Source organism: Scyliorhinus torazame, chromosome 3 (genome assembly GCF_047496885.1).
Source record: "Scyliorhinus torazame isolate Kashiwa2021f chromosome 3, sScyTor2.1, whole genome shotgun sequence".
NCBI lineage: Eukaryota > Metazoa > Chordata > Chondrichthyes > Carcharhiniformes > Scyliorhinidae > Scyliorhinus > Scyliorhinus torazame.
In genome coordinates, this window is record NC_092709.1 from 144,911,555 (window position 1) to 144,928,334 (window position 16,780).

Here is a 16,780-nt window from a genome sequence, read left to right on the forward strand (position 1 = left end):
TTCCTTCTTGGAAGCTGAAACTTACCTACCAATTTCCCCAGCTCTGCAAATCTACCCTCCACAAACCAGTCTCTAAATCTATCTATCCCCTCCCGTTCCCAGGCCCTATATGTCGAATCCAACCTGCTGGAATAAATCTATAATTTCCCCCTATCGGTGCCCACAGCGACAAGCTTTTTGCCTTAACCAATTCCAAACTCTTGAGGCAACAAGTACTGGACTTGTAGAGTATTTGGCTGGCGAGAACAGATGTGGAGCCATCACATCACCATTGCCCTCACTCGATCCTATACATGAAGCTTCCTCCATCCGCGCCCAGAACAAACCCATCCTCCACAACACATTTTCTAACCTTGTCAACATTTGCCACCCAATAATCGATCATGAAATTTAGCAATGCCAACCCCCTGACTGCCTTTCCCTCTGAAAAAGGCTCTCTGGATCAAAGGCACCCTGCCTGCCCACACAAAGCCCAAAATCATCTTATTAACCTTTCCAAACAAAGAATTAGGTAGGAAAATTGGGAGATTCTGTAAAATAAATAAACATTTTGGAGGGATCATCATTTTTGCGGTTTGACCCCACCCTGCCAGCGATAACGGGAGGACATCCCACCTCTTTAAATCCTCCTTCACCCCTTCAACCAGGTTGGCCACATTCAACTTGTGCAACAGAGCCCAGCTATGTGCCACCCGTATTCACAGATACTGAAAACTCGACCTGACCAACGAAATGGCAACTTCTCCAGGTACCTTGTCCCTGAGAACTCACTGGAAACACCTCTCTTTCCCACATTTAGTCTGTACCCTGAAAAAGAGCCAAATTTACACGGCATCTCCATAATCCTGCTCAAGGCGGAGATCTGGTCTGTCACACAAGTCATCCGCATATAGGGATACTCGGTATTCGATGCACTCCCCCTCTCTATTCCCCTCAACTCCATTGATGCCCTTTATATCATAGCCTTGTACCCCAAACTTGTGTTAGTGCAAACACTAGCTGTGAAGGCCCTATACAACATCCTAATACAGGCAATGAACCACAGTCCAACCCAAATTGACCCAATACCTCAAAGATACCCCAATTCAACCCAGTCAAACGCCTTTTCCACTCCATGGAAATCATTACCTCTGTTTACTAACCAGTCGGGGGCGTCAACACTACATTCAATGACCTCCTTCTATTGGTCGACAATATAATAATGTTCGGCAAGAACACTGGTTCAATCTCGGTCTCGGGTCACACTCCGTGTAGAGTTTGAACATTCTGCCCGTGTCTGTGTGGGTCTTACCCTACAGCCTAAGGATGAGCAGGGTAGGTGGATTGATGACGCTAGATTGCCTCTTAATTGGAAGAAAAGAAAGAATTGTACTCTAAATTTTTTTATTTTTAAAAATTGAATATGTGATGTAGAATTTTCTCCATCATGGACTCTCCCACGTGTGTAACCTCTTTAAAAATGTTTTTTAAAATAATTCATTTTTTTTCAAGTTTTGTACATAAACAATATACCAGTAAAACAATAAATCAACAAATGAACCTCACTTTCCTGCCCCCCCCCCCCCCCCCCCCCCGCCCACAATGTTACATGACCCCCGACAGAAAGGGCCCCCCCACTTGTGTAACATTTTATGGGAACTTTAGCGGTAATTAAACCTAGGTTCCAAACTGTAATATTGAAACTCTGGGATATTTTTGCCTATATCCCCATTATAATGCTCTGCTATATGCTGTAATCTCTCCTTTTCAGTTTAATTCTATTCTTCAATTTATTTCTATGGTGCCTTTAATATAGAAAATCTGTGCTAAGATGCTTAAGGGAAAAATAAACATCAACTCAAAGATCATCTTTGAAGGGATAGCCAGATGTGAGGTTAAATAATTTTACTAAAGGTCTTAACAGAGAAAAGAGAGGTGAAAAGGTTGAAGGAGTTTATGGAGGTAATTCCAGAACATGGGGCTTATGCAGAGTTGTAATTTTCCCAGGGATATATGCAGAACAGGAAGGGATTGAAAAGGGGTAAGGACATGCGGTTGAGGGGTGCATGGTAGTAATCATAGAATCCCTACAGTGTAGGAGGAGGCCATTCGGCCCATCACGTCTGCACCAACGCTTCTCTACCCATATCCACCTGCCCTGTCCCCGTAACCCCATAACCTAACCTGCACATCCCTCAACACTAAGGGGTAATATATCATGGCCAATCTACCTAAACTGCACATCTTTGGACTGTGCGAGGAAACCAGAGCACTCGGAGGAAACCCACGCAGACTCTGGGAGAACGTACAAAGTTCACAGTCACCCAAGGTCGAAATTGAACCTGGGTCCCTTGCACTGTGAAGCTGCAGTGCCCTCCACGGTGCCACTGTGCTGCCCTTGTGCCACTGTGCATTGGAGACGAGGGGCAGTGGAGGATGGCAAAGATTAGAATTGTTAGGGCAGCACGGTGGCACAGTGGGTTAGCACTGTGGCCTCACGGCGCCGAGGTCCCAGGTTCGATCCCGGCTCTGGGTCACTGTCTGTGTGGAGTTTGCACATTCCCCCCATGTTTGTGTGGGTTTCGCCCCCACAACCCAAAAATGTGCAGGGTAGGTGGATTGGCCACGCTAAATTGCCCCTTAATTGGGAAAAAATTAATTGGGTACTCTTTTTTTTTATAAATGTTTTTAAAGATTAGAATTGTTTCCAGAAGGCATTTGATAAATGCCTCATCCAAGGTTATTGCAGAAAATAAAAGCTCATGATGTGGGGGTAACATTGGTAGAAGACTGGCTAGCTAACAGGAAATGGGGTGGCCATAAATGGGTCTTTTCTGATTGGCAGAATCTAATGAGTGATGTGCCACAAGGATCAGTGCTGGGGCCTCAACTTTTTACAATTTGTATAAATTAATTGGATGAAGGGACAGATGGGATGTATGGTTGCTAAATTTGGCGATGATCCAACAATAAGTAGGAAACTAAGTTGTGAAGAGAACATAAGGAGGAACAGGGGAGATAAACTGGCAAAAACCTGGCAAATGGAGTATAATGTGGGAAAATGTGATATTGTCCATTTTGGAAGGAAGAAGAAAAACAAAGCGATTATCTAATTGGTAAGCGATTACAGGGCTCTTGAGTTGCATGAATCACAACAGATTAGAATGCAGGTGCAGGAAATAAAAAGGAAAGCAAATAAAATGTTACAATTGCAAGGGAATGTGAATGCAAAATTACGAAGGTTATGCTTCAGTTGTACAGGACCTGGTGAGTCCACACCTGAAGTATTGTGTACAGTATTGGTCTCCTTATTTAAGGAAGTATGTAAATGCATTAGAAACAGCTGAGGGAACGTTTACTAAACTAATTCCTGGAATGGGCAGGTTGTCTTGAGAGGAAAGGTTGGACAGGCTAGGCTTGGACCTGCTGGAGTTTAGAAGAGTAAGAGGCAACTTGACTGAAACATTTAAGATCCTGAGGAGTCTTGACAGGGTGGGTGTGGAGAGGGTGTTTCCGTTTGTAGGAGGATCTCAAACTTTGGGTCACCGTTTAAAGACAAGAGGAGAAGAAATAATTTCTGAGGATCGTGAGTCTTTGGAACTCCCTCAGGACAATGGAAGCTGTCTTTTAATGTTTTCAAGGCAGAACTAGATAGTTTCTAGATAACATGGGGATGAAAGGTTCTCATGGATAAATGAGAAGTTACAACTAGCAGCCATGATTTTATTGAATGGCAGAACAAATTCGTAGGGCTGAGTGACCTACTTCTATTTCATATGTTCCCATGTTCAAATTACTGTGAAAAGCGCAAGAATAATTTGTAGGTCAGAGTAATGCAGAGAAATACATTCTGAGGAACTGAGAAGGAGAAATCGGAGGATAAACATTGTTTCAGTTGTTGAAAGGGAATATCAGCACACAATCATTGGTGTGCCTTTGAAGGATCAGTGGTCAATGAGTATTTTAAAATGGTGAGGGGTTGGAATGAGATGATGTGCTCCGGGAAGGTTCCAGAGGAATTGGAAGAGATGTCATGGTAATAGTTGGCCTCGCTGTTACCGTAGATAGTGGATTATATGCCAGGCAGGGAGAAGCAAGTTCTTGTCACCCACAAGCCAAATCAGTCCAAGATAGCATGTTAGTGAGGTCATGCAAAAAAAGTAATGAATGGAAATAACCATGAAAATCTAGAGGCACGTGTCCTGTGAAGTATTTGATCATTTTAGTCTCTACTTGTTAGGTTAGGAATATGATCCTGAGACGTAGCCACCACTTTAATGAACTCCATATCAAGGTCTTTTGCTCAGTCTATTCTATACATTTGCTTTGTGGGAAAATGTTTCTTCTAAAATCTGGTCTCTTGGAACTTGTTGATGTTGAATTTTTCTCCTTTTCATGTGCTATCAATCTCTGAAATCGATTCTTTGCATCTTAGTCTTTCTTGTATTTGGAATATGCCCTGCCCTGCTCAACCATCTTTTCTCCAAATTAAAGTTCAACTCTGAGCAAAGCTTTTTAACTTTTGGGGGCATAAACCACTCTCCAATCTGCTGCTTATGTCCAGCTCAAATGAATGTCTTTTCTTCCCATTAATTAAAGTAAAAATCCTGGGGTATATATAACAGGCAGCTGATCCTCTGCTACCTGTGACTCTCCTCACAGGGTCTTAATTCAAGAATCCAACTGCTGAGCGTGGAAAAATCCTATGGCTATATTTCACAGCCGTAAACCACAAAAAACATCTGCTGGAATAAAAGCAAAATACCGCAGATGCTGGTGTTGACTTCTTTATTTCTATGTGAACCACAAGCTTTTTCTTATATTGACCAAATGACCACCACAACCAGTATATTAGTTCAAAAGACAGTTTATTAATAAACACAAGACTTATTTCTGTATGCAATGATACACGCGGCTACGCACTAAACTATACCTAATAACTAAGATGACCGTTACTTAAATTCGGGGTGACTGGCTCTGTGCGGGAGATGAGGCCTTTATCTGTGTCCACGTGGGTCGGTTGGTAGTCGTCAGGTTTGTCTCGGCTGGGCTCGTCCTTCAGGTAGCGATCGGGGGTCCTTGAACTTGGCTGGTTGATATACTGCAATTGGTCGCACACAGGCCGGTCCAAAGGAGGCCAATCTCTCAGTTTGCAGTTGTTCTTATTCCCCTGGGTTTTCATGCCCTTTGGGGCGGTGCTAACTCCAGATCCAATGGATCGATAGGGTTTTGATCACCCTCATTGATCCTGGCCAATTAGGGGGTGGATATCTCGATGGCTGGGCGGGTCCTAGCTGTCATTGTCTCAGGCACGAATGCCTTTCCAAATAAGAGGAAGTGTCGCCGGTTAGTCTGCTACTGTTGCCATTCCTTGATTCGAGTACTATTGTCCTGGGGAAATGGCGATTGACCTTTAATAGGTGCAAGTTGGGACTTCTGGTTGCGGCTATGCGGAGCTAAGTCGCACATTCGGCAGCTCCCGCAAAAACGGACTTTTGGGCTCTTTTCAGGGCCCCCAACAGCGCTTTTTCGACGTTTCCCGGTGTGGGAAGGAAATTATAACAGCTCCCCGATAGTATATGGCTTCTACTCGGAGCGGGGCGACTAAAAAGCTGATGGTGGACCCGAAGAAGGTGCGAGGGAAGAATAACAAAATGGCGGCGGGCGGAGACCAGGCAGCGTGGATGCAGTGGGCGGAGGAGCAACAGGAGGGTATCCAGCGCTGCTTCAGCGAGATTAAAGCGGACCTGCTAGAGCCGATGAAGGCTTCTATTGATAAGCTGCTGGAAACACAGACGGCCCAGGGGGTGGCGATCCGCGAGGTTCGACAAAAGATCTCCGACAACGAGGACGAGATCTTAGGCCTGGCGGTAAAGGTGGAGGCGCACGAGGCGCTCCACCAAAAATGACAGGAGCGGTTCGAGGAGATGGAGAATTGGTCGAGGCGGAAGAATCTGCGGATTCTGGGCCTCCTGGAGGGGCCGGACGTGGGGGCCTATGTGGTCACCATGTTGAACTCGCTGATGGGAGCGGGGACCTTCCAGGGACCCCTGGAGCTGGAAGGGGCCCATAGAGTGCTGGCGAGGAGGCCCAAGGCTAACGAGCCTCCGTGGGCGGTGCTGGTGATGTTCCATCGGTTCGTTGATCGGGAGTGTGTGCTCAGGTGGGCCAAGAAGGAGAGGAGCAGCAGGTGGGAGAACGCGGAGGTTCGAATATACCAGGACTGGAGTGCGGAGGTGGCGAAGAGGAGGGCCGGGTACAATCGAGCGAAGTCGGTGCTGCACAGGAAGGGGGTGAAGTTTGGCGTGTTGCAGCCGGCGCGACTGTGGGTCACCTACAAGGACCGGCACCATTATTTTGAGTCTCCGGAGGAGGCGTGGGCCTTTGTTCAGGCCGAGATGTTGGACACAGATTGAGGGTCGTGATGGGCGTTTGGGGACTGCGGTTGATATCGGTTTTTTTAATGAGGGGGGGAGGCTTTTGCTTTGCTCCTGGTTTCTTTTTCTGTGTTTTTCTCTTTCGGGTCGGTGAGGGTGGGTTGGGGCGGGTTGGGCACTGTTTTGGTTGGGTTGGTCCGGGGGGCTCTTGGAGGGGGGTAGGTAAACGGAACAGGGGTGGTGGCCGGCGGTGAGATGGGGCCCTGCGGGGGAGGGGGACGCCCGAGTCGGGGGTGAGGGGACTGGGCCTGTAAAAGGAGCTGCATCAGAGGTGGCAGGGCCGGATAGGTAGAAAGCACGGGTTTTTTCCAGCGCTGAAGACTGGAGGGTGAGAGGCCGGGGCGGGGAAGCGAGGGTTGTTTCCCACGCTTGGGATGGAAGGGAGAGGGGGAGAGCCTATGGGTGGGGAACGGGAGAGGAGGGTGTGTCACACAATCGGAGGAGTCGAAGGAGAGGCGGTAGTGGCCGGGGTCAGCAGGAGTCAGCTGACTTGTGGAAGTGCAATAGGGCGGGTAAATCAGCTAGGATGGGTCCTAGCCGGGGGGGTGGCGTTGGGGGGGGGGGGGGGGGGGGGAATCGAGTTGCTGCTGCTATGGTCAAGGGGGAGCTGGAGCGAGTGGTGGGGGGGGTCGAGACTGGGGTATGCCGCCGTGGGTGTGGGGTGCGGGCGCGTGGCTGGCCATGGAGGGGTTATGGCTAGTCGGCGGGGGAGGGGGGCGGGTAGCCCCCGATCCAGCTGGTAACCTGGAATGTAAGGGGACTGAATGGGCCGGTTAAGCGGGCCCACGTGTTCGCGCACCTGAAGGGGCTGATGGCGGATGTGGTTATGCTCCAGGAGACACATCTGAAGGTGGCAGACCAGGTAAGATTGAGGAAAGGGTGGGTAGGTCAGGTGTTTCACTCGGGGCTGGATGCCAAAAATCGAGGGGTGGCAATCTTGGTGGGAAAGAAGGTGTCGTTCGAGGCGTCGAGCATTGTGGCAGATGATGGCGGTAGGTACGTAATGGTAAGTGGTAAGTTGCAGGGAGAGAGGGTGGTACTGGTCAATGTGTATGCCCCGAATTGGGACGATGCGGGTTTTATGCGGCGTATGTTGGGTCGGATCCCAGATTTGGAAGTGGGGGGCCTGATAATGGGGGGAGACTTTAATACGGTGTTGGATCCGGCACTGGATCGCTCCAGGTCTAGGACGGGTAGGAAGCCGGTGGCGGCTAAGGTGCTTAGAGGGTTTATGGACCAGATGGGAGGGGTGGGCCCTTGGAGATTTGCAAGGCCGGGGGCTAGGGAATTTTCATTCTTCTCACATGTCCATAAGGCTTATTCCCGAATCGACTTTTTCATTTTGAGTAGGGCGCTGATAGCGAGAGTAGAGGATACTGAGTATTCGGCAATAGCCATTTCGGACCACGTCCCGCATGGGTGGACTTGGAGATGGGGGAGGAGAGGGACCAGCGCCCGTTGTGGCGCTTGGAGGTGGGGCTGTTGGCAGACGAGGAGGTGAGCGAGCGGGTCCGAGGAAGTATAGAGAGGTACTTGGAGACCAACGACAACGGGGAGGTCCGAGTGGGGATGGTATGGGAGGCACTGAAGGCGGTGTTGAGGGGAGAGCTGATCTCCATTAGGGCCCACAAGGAGCGGGGGGAGAGGGAGAGGCTGGTGGGGGAGATGGTGAAGGTAGACGGGAGGTATGCGGAAGAGCCTGAGGAAGGATTTTTGAGGAAGAGGCGCAGTCTCCAGGCCGAATTCGACCTGGTGACCACCAGGAAGGCAGAGGTGCAGTGGAGGAAGGCCCAGGGGGCGATTTACGAGTGTGGGGAAAAGGCAAGCTGGATGCTGGCGCATCAGCTTCGGAAGCGGGACGCAACTAGGGAGATCGGGGGAGTTAAGGTCAGGGGAGCGAGTGTGGTGCGGAGTGGGGTTGGCATCAATGGGGTCTTCAGGGACTTTTACGAGGAATTGTACCGATCCGAGCCCCCACGGGAGGGAGGGAAGGAAGGGCCGCTTCCTGGACCAATTGAGGTCCAAAGGTGGAAGAGGGACTGGTGGCGGGATTGTGGGCCCCGATTGGGCTGGAGGAGCTGACCAAAGGGATAGAAAGCATGCAGGCGGGGAAGGCACCGGGGCCGGACGGTTTCCCGGTCGAATTCTATAAAAAATATATGGATGTGTTGGGCCCGTTGCTAGTCAGGACCTTCAATGAGGCAAGGGAGGGGGGGGGGCATTGCCCCCAACGATGTCCCGGGCATTGATCTCCTTGATCCTGAAGCGGGACAAGGATCCCCTGCAGTGTGGGTCTTACAGACCGATTTTGTTGCTAAATATAGATGCCAAGGTGCTGGCGAAGGTCTTAGCCACGAGGATTGAGGATTGTGTGCCGCAGATCATCCATGAAGACCAGACTGGGTTTGTGAAGGGGAGGCAGTTGAACGCGAATGTGTGGAAGCTTTTGAACATTACCATGATGCCGGCGAGGGAGGGGGAGACAGAGATAGTGGTGGCGATGGATGCTGAGATAGCCTTCGATAGGGTAGAGTTGGGGGTACTTGTGGGAGGTGCTGAAGAAGTTCGGGTTTGGGTAGGGGTTCGTCAGGTGGGGTAGGCTGTTGTACGAGGTCCCGATGGTGAGTGTGGCCACGAACAAGAGGAGGTCTGAGTACTTTTGGTTGCACCGAGGGACGAGGCAGGGGTGTCCCCTGTCCCCCCTGCTCTTCGCACTGGCAATTGAACCCCTGGCTGTGGCACTGAGGGAGTCAAGAAACTGGAGGGGGTTGGTGCGGGGTGGGGAGGAGCATAGGGTGTCGCTCAATGCGGACGACCTGCTGCTATATGTGGCGGACCCAGTGGGGGGAATGTCTGAGGTAATGAGGATTCTTGTGGAATTCGGGGACTTTTCGGGGTACAAGCTCAACATGGGGAAGAGCGAGCTGTTCGTGGTTCACCCAGGGGACCAGGAGAGGGGGATTGGCGAGCTCCTACTAAAAAGGGTGGAGAGGAGCTTCAGGTATTTGGGGGTCCAGGTGGCCAGGAGCTGGGGGCCCTGCATAGGCTTAATTTTACAAGGCTGGTGGAGCAAATGGAGGAGGAGTTCAAGAGGTGGGACGCGCTGCCGCTGTCCTTGGCAGGTAGGGTGCAGTCAATCAAAATGACGGTGCTCCCAAGGTTTTTGCTCCTGTTCCAGTGCCTCCCCGTGTTTATCCCAAAGGCTTTTTTTAGGCGGGTTAACAGGCGTATAATGGGGTTTGTGTGGGCGCGAGGGACTCCGAGGGTGAGAAGGGTGTTCCTGGAGCGGAGTAGAGGTAGGGGGGGACTGCCGCTGCCCAACCTCTGTTGGTACTACTGGGCCGCCAATGCGTCGATGGTGCGCAAGTGGGTGATGGAGGGGGAGGGGGCTGCATGGAAGAGGCTGGAGACGGCGTCTTGTGTGGGTACAAGTCTGGGGGCGCTGGCAACGGCGCCGCTGCCGCTCCCTCCAAGGAGGTATACCACGAGCCCGGTGGTGGCGGACCTCAAAATTTGGGGGCAGTGGAGGCGGCATAGGGGGGAAGTTGGGACCTCAGCGTGGACCCCAATACGGGGGAACCACCGGTTCACCCCAGGGAGAACAGGTGGAGGGTTTTCGGGGTGGCACAGGGCAGGGATACGAAAGTTGGGGGACCTGTTTGTGGACGGGGAGTTCGCGGACCTGGGTGAGCTGGAGGAGAAGTACGGGCTCCCCCTGGGGAACACCCTGGGTAAGGGTGTTTGCCAGACGGCAGGTGGTGGAATTCCCGCGGCTACTGCCACACACAGTACAGGACAGGGTGCTCTCGGGGGTGGTGGGGGGGGGGGGGGGGGGGAAGATCGCGGAAACTTACCAGGTGATGCAGGAGAAGGAGGAGGCCTCGGTGGTGGAGGTGAAAGGTAAGTGGGAGGAGGAGTTGTGAGAGGAGATTGAGGAAGGGACGTGGGCAGATGCCCTAGGGAGGGTGAACTCTTCCTCATCGTGCGCGAGGCTCAGCCTCATACAGTTCAAGGTGCTGCACAGGGCACACATAACCGGGACAAGGATGAGCCGGTTTTTGGGGGGAGAGGACAGGTGTGTTAGGTGCTCAGGGAGCCCAGCAAATCACACCCATATGTTTTGGGCATCCCCAGCGCTGGAGGAATTTTGGAAGGGCGTAGCGAGGACGGTGTCTAGGGTGGTATGATCCAGGGTCAAACCGGGCTGGGGGCTCGCAATATTTGGGGTGGTAGAGGAGCAGGGAGTGCAGGAGGCGAAAGAGGCCGGTATTCTGGCCTTTGCGTCCCTGGTAGCCCGGCGAAGGATTCTTCTTCCTGGATCAATGATATGGCGGAGTTCATTAAATTGGAGAGGGTGAAATTTGCCTTGAGAGGGTTGGTACAAGGGTTCTTTAGGCGGTGGCAACCGTTCGTAGACTTCCTGGCAGAACGGTCGATAATGGTAAATGGCAGTAGCAACTCTGGGGGGGGGGGGTTTCTTTACTTCATTTCTGTTTCTGTTATTTACACTGGAGGGTCCAGGGGGGTGTATATACCAGTTGTGTTAAGTCGGGGTGTTAATGTTAATTTATTATTTATGTGAGGGGGGAGGTTGCTTTTCTAGACAGTGTTTTGTACTTAACCCTGTTGGGTTCCTTTTTCATTTTATTATTGATATTTAACCGTAATAAAAATTATTTAAAAAAATAATAAAATAGGTGCAAGTTTCTGTACGGTCTGGCTTCTTTGCACAATACACAGAGGCTGTGTACTTACTTGTCTGTGCCCCAAGTTTACCACAATTCTCATGATCCTTTGCAGGTGGCCATTTCAGATGGCTACACTGGAGATCTGAAATAAAAACAGAAAGCACTGGTAAACGTCAGTTGAACTAGCAGTATTTATGGAGAGCGAACCAGAGTTGATGGTTTAAGTCCAATAGTTCCTCTTATGAACAGGAATTTAATTTGTATGGAACTGGTGAATTCCTTTCCTTGTGCAGACTGTCTCATCTCAAATGTTATGATGATGGGCATGGAATAGTTATACTATACTATAGTTATATTATAAAGCTAAAATGTACAATCTTTTAGCTGAAGAGGGACATATGAGATAAGAGTATATAGGACTCCTCTCAACCTTGATATTTACCCTGATATATGGTGCAATCCTAACAGTAGTTTATGACACAAACTAACTGATTAACCTGAGAACATTTGTCTGCTCTGACTAAAGCAGTGGTAGATGGGATTGGTAGTCTTAAAGACATGTTGAAAATGCTTTGTCCTGGATGGATCTTTAAATCAGAATTTGACAATTCTGCCGAGAATGCCCTTTATTTTAGAGAGGTGCAATCTTACTTCTTCAAAATACTTCACCTCATTGACAACTGGCAATCATTTTGCATTTTCAGATGAGGAGCAATGAGTGAAATAAACTGGATTGAAATCTAATATTTTCCCTTCACATTTTTGCTCCTCAGGCAAAGATCATGTGTTCATCGATATGTAAATGTATTGGCTGCAAGAACTTTGAGGAGAGCCCTGAGCGGAAGACCCTAATGCATTTGGCGGATGCTGCAGAAGTGCGTGTCCAGCAACAGACTGCTGCAAAAACAAAGCTTTCATCACAGATCTCCGATCTACTGACTAGAACAACGCCAGCAGTTGCAAGTGGAGGAGGAAAGTAGGTCATTCACTGACTTCAGAACTTGGGTCATGGATCAGATTTCAGATTGAAGCTAAAAATACCATTGTTTCATAGTTGTTGGCATGGAAGTATAATAGGTTTATATAGAACATTCTTACCGTGGCACATTTACTTGGCCTCCCCATAATTTTTTTTAATGTTGTAATTTCTGAAAAGAGGGAACAATTTATACTGGATGAGAAGAGGGTACTGATTGATTGGCTAGTGGATTCAGATTGGTAGAGGTGCTGCTACGGAGAATGCACCAAGGAACAATTAACTGCTAAGCTTTTGTTTAAATTCAAACCAGACAGGTTGTGGTGCTGAAAAACGACCTCCAAAATTTCTCTAACTTCGGGCAGGACCAGAACATATGGGCATGATTGGCTTGACCCCTCCCACACTGCTAGCACCTATCCTCCACCCCCTCAAACAATTGGCACATCCTCTCCTTCATTCAGTGCACCCTGTACACCACTTTTAATTGAATCAACCCCAGCCCCACGCATGAGATTGAGGCCTTGACCCTGCGCAGCACTTTGCACCATAATCCCTCCTCCAACACCATCCCTATCTCTTCCTCCCATTTGGCCTTAAACCCATCCATTGACACTTTATCCTCCTCCATGATCCTACCTACCGTAAATCACCGAAATGACTCCAGCCCACCCACCGATAGCACCTCCTTCAGCAATGAGGAAGACACTGCCACCAGAAGGTTCGGGAAGACCTTTCTTGCGAAGTTCCGCTTCTGCATATACCTGAAGCCCTCCCGCTGGAGCCCAAACGTCATCGCCAACTCCTCCAAGCTTGCGAACCGCCTCTCCATAAACAGATTCTTCATCTCTATCACCCCCCTCTCCTCCAATCCCCAGAACCTCGCGTCCATCCTCCCTGGCTCAAACCCATGGTTCCCCTCGGCATCGCCCTTGAATCCACCTCCAACTTAAAGTGCTGTCGGAAACAACCATAAATCTGAAGATAGTGGTATTAAGATCTTGATTTATAATTGGCTTAAATGCAATTCAATTATTTGATGCAAGTTTATTCAACCTAAAAGTGCACTATTAGAAATAAGTTCACCAATATTGTTGAATGATGTTACTCTAAAAGTGACCCACAGACAACTGACAAACTAACTGTTCTGGTGTCATTAATCGGACAAAGTGGACATTGAAAAATGGTTTCTCAAATATTCATTTTCTCAGATATTCAATTGTGGCATCGTAATGTGCTCTCCCCAACCAGAAGATATGCCATTGCAGTCACTTTGTGGAGACTGTTGTCTCCAATAATGTAGCAAAGGTAGCTCACTCCCTCCCATTGAATATACCTCCATGCCATCTCTGACATACATGCTTCTGGCCCCTCAGCAGCAACCAGATGGCAAGAGGATTTGCAGAAGATTTTCAGGCTATTTGTCTGCACAGAGACATTGTACTCGCTCGCCCACACACACACACACGCACATTCTCTCCGCCAAACATTTCACGACACATGATTTTCGAAGCGGAGCCACTGCCTGGAAGGGGTTTGGTGATGGTGGGTTGGGGGGTAACTGCCAGGCTTACAGGAAATCTGTCAATGATTGCTCCCACTAGAGGACTGAATTGACATTTTTGGCAGTATTTTCCCTGCAGGGCTCTGAATGCTGGCATGGAAAACTCTGCATTGGTGGCTGATGGATTCAGAACACTGTGACTCTTAGCTCTGCGACCCTTCTGACACCGCCCGCGACCCACCTGCGGGTCACGGCCCCCACTGGATCAGAGGATAACCACCTTCCTTTGAGTTCTACAGTTTCCTTAACTGAAATCTGACCATGCGACACACCAGGAAGTGGTCAGTGTCACAGTCAACAGTGTGATGGCTATAAGTGATGGAGGACCCTGCTGAGGGTGGTACATCTGGTGATAGCAGCTGGTGCCAGTGGCAGGATCTCTGGTTTCTCCACAACACCTTGGGGCCCTGCTTGGTTTGGAAGTAGCTGTTTGTCAGAGTTTGTGGTAACTGTTTAGGCCCAGCAACCATTTACCATTTACATGCCTCTTGCTAATCCCCTGGTGCCCCATGTACATTGGCCAAGTGTGCAATCTGTACTCGCCCTTTCCCCTAGAAGGTGTAATCCCTCGGCCTTGGAATTTTGTTGATAGCAGCATCAAGTGCGTTATCAAATTGATCCTTGATATCTGGGGTGGAGGGAAGTGTCAGAGGTTGGATGCACATGAGGTTAACTGGGCCCATGTTTGTTGACAAGCAAAGTGTAAGCAATTTCTCTCTGCCTCCTGTAGGAACTTCACTCATTACAAGTAGTGGTTTTTTTCTGTGAAACTCCACGGCCATGTGTTGCGCGTTTTCCCCTCCTGGAAGAGCTTGCAGTGTTTCTCTTCAAGAGATGCACTTACAACAAGCCTTGGTTCTTACAACAATAGCAATATTCACATTAAAGCTTCTAAGTTCTTTGCCAATCACAGGTGCCTTGCATGCATCATCAATCTGCAGAAGGTAGTCTGTAAGGCGAGGAGACATAGTCCTTGCATTCCAGTTTACCATGTGAAAGACTGGTACCTTCTTTGTTTAGTTTGTCTTGCTTGGTGCATAGATTAATGACCCACCTCTTGAGAAATGGCTCTCAAGCTCCAAGTATGATGCTTTTTGCTTTCTGAATGAGGATGGCTTCGAAGTGTAGTGTCTCACAAAGGACATCAAGCTAAGTTTTGAACAAAGCTAATTTATTTACACGACAACCAAATAGATTTGACTTGCTTGCTAAGATATAAAAGATTACAGATTCACTAAAACTATGATTCTAATTACAGAGCAACTTTCTCTTACAACCTTTCTCTCGCCGAACAACCTTCTCCCCGAATCAAGAGTATCACGCGATCCACATGTATGCGCTTGATCGCCATCTAGTGGTTGTATGCAGTTACAGTAAATTGTTAACCCTTCATTATTCTTACAATATACATATTGTCACACCAAGCACCCATTCATACAAGTAGGCCATGGCAGAAAAGCAGCGAACTGACTTGGGGCTGCCCAGGTTGTGGAAGGTTTGCTATCCAATAAGATGCAATGATCTCTCCTACCATCAGAAGTAACCTCTGAGAACTGGCAACGGTTGCTTCCTGTGTTGTGCAAAAGTAAACCAGGGTCCATGCCTGGGCAAATAGTCTAGCGACCCTGAATTGCCCAAGCATCAGGGGCTCCCTTTTCATATATCTGTTATTGTCCAAAGGAAAGGATGGAACCAGTACTGTTTGTCCCAACTATGCTGCAGGGATTGTCGGAAAGCAACCCGATAGATCGCAGAATACTGCATAAAGGGTTCCACTGTATTTTGGTTTACTCCAATAGGTTTCTTTCCCAAGAACCTACATGGCAGGGGTTTTGGTTCATGGGCACCATTAATGCCATATGTCAGGGGGCCAGAGCTCCTCCAAGTTCCCTTTGCTTGGACTCTGGATCACAGCTTCTCTTGACGACCCTCCCACTTGCCGCTTCCCTACTCCCACCATCCCTCTTGCCACTCCCCTCCAGGGCCCTCGCTCATAGCAAGTGTTTGGGAGAGGGAAGCAATGAGCATGTGCGTCATTAAGGGAAGCAGAGGGTCTGGGAAGGGAGGTGGCAAATGAGAGGCTTGGGAAGAGGTGGAAAGTTCAGAAAGGTGTTAAGCTGGAGAGGCAGGAGAGGTGGTGAGCTGGAGGCGGAAGGTGGTTAGTAGGGGGTTAGGTTGATAGAATTAGTACTATAAGTTATTAAAAATGAATGAGTGCTATTGTAGGCCAGTTAAGGTCCAAGACAGCTGAATGGTTTTTACTGCAAAAATTACAGGTCAGGAATGTAACCCACCTTTATTGCATGTTTTCTTATGGGAGAGTGATTTTTGTTCAGCACGTCATTTGTTAGGAGAATATTAGGAGTGCTAAACTGGGAATGACTATTGTTGAGCTGGAATCAGTACTCATTGTTCCTGTTATTTAATCCTTATATTTCCACATTGTTGATATCTGCCTGTTATCTGAGATATTACTGAATTGTTGAATGATGTTCTGTACTGTCCATTGATGTCCATTGAGAACTAGACTTGAGGTTGTTCAAACTCCTTTTATTCCATTTGTCTGGGTTGGATTTGATTTGTTGCATCGGAAAAGAGTCACTTTTTGTGCTACCCGGCCCTCATGGTAAACTAGAATTTTTTAGTAGCCACGTCTTTAGTGATCATTCAACTTGTCAAGTTATGATTACCAAAGTACGCTCTGCTTTTCTTTTTTTTTAATTTTAGAGTTCCCAATTAATTTTTTCCAATTAAGGGCCAATTTAGCATGATCAATCCACCTACCTTGCACATCTTTTTGGGTTGTGGGGGCGAAACCCACGCAAACACGGGGAGAAGTTTTGCTTTTCTAATTGATGATACAGATCAACTTAGTATTAAAATTTTACATGGAACAAAATGTTTCATGTCATCAGTCGCTCTATAATACAATTATTTTTTTGATCCTTGTTTCCTTGGGGATAAGTGTAAAGTGAGGGAGAATAAATTATGTGCAATAAAACCACAATTTGTGGATTGGGTGGTGTTCAACTGTTAACAAAAATGCACTTTTCCTGTTCAATATTCTTGCTGAAGTCCGTTAACTTGGCATGTTTTAATATTGTTTAGTCCAATAGCATTTTCCCAATGATCCATG

At 48.4% G+C, this 16,780-nt stretch overlaps 1 protein-coding gene across 2 annotated transcripts in view; it reads left to right on the forward strand.

Annotated features, from left to right (window-relative positions):
• lin54 (lin-54 DREAM MuvB core complex component) overlaps window positions 1–16,780 on the forward strand; it is a 136,702-nt gene that overhangs the window by 113,715 nt on the left and 6,207 nt on the right. For both annotated transcript variants that reach the window (XM_072496350.1, XM_072496349.1), the window contains exon 12: window positions 11,878–12,080. In XM_072496350.1, the coding sequence (XP_072352451.1) occupies window positions 11,878–12,080 (203 nt within the window). The remainder of the gene's footprint in view (window positions 1–11,877; window positions 12,081–16,780) is intronic.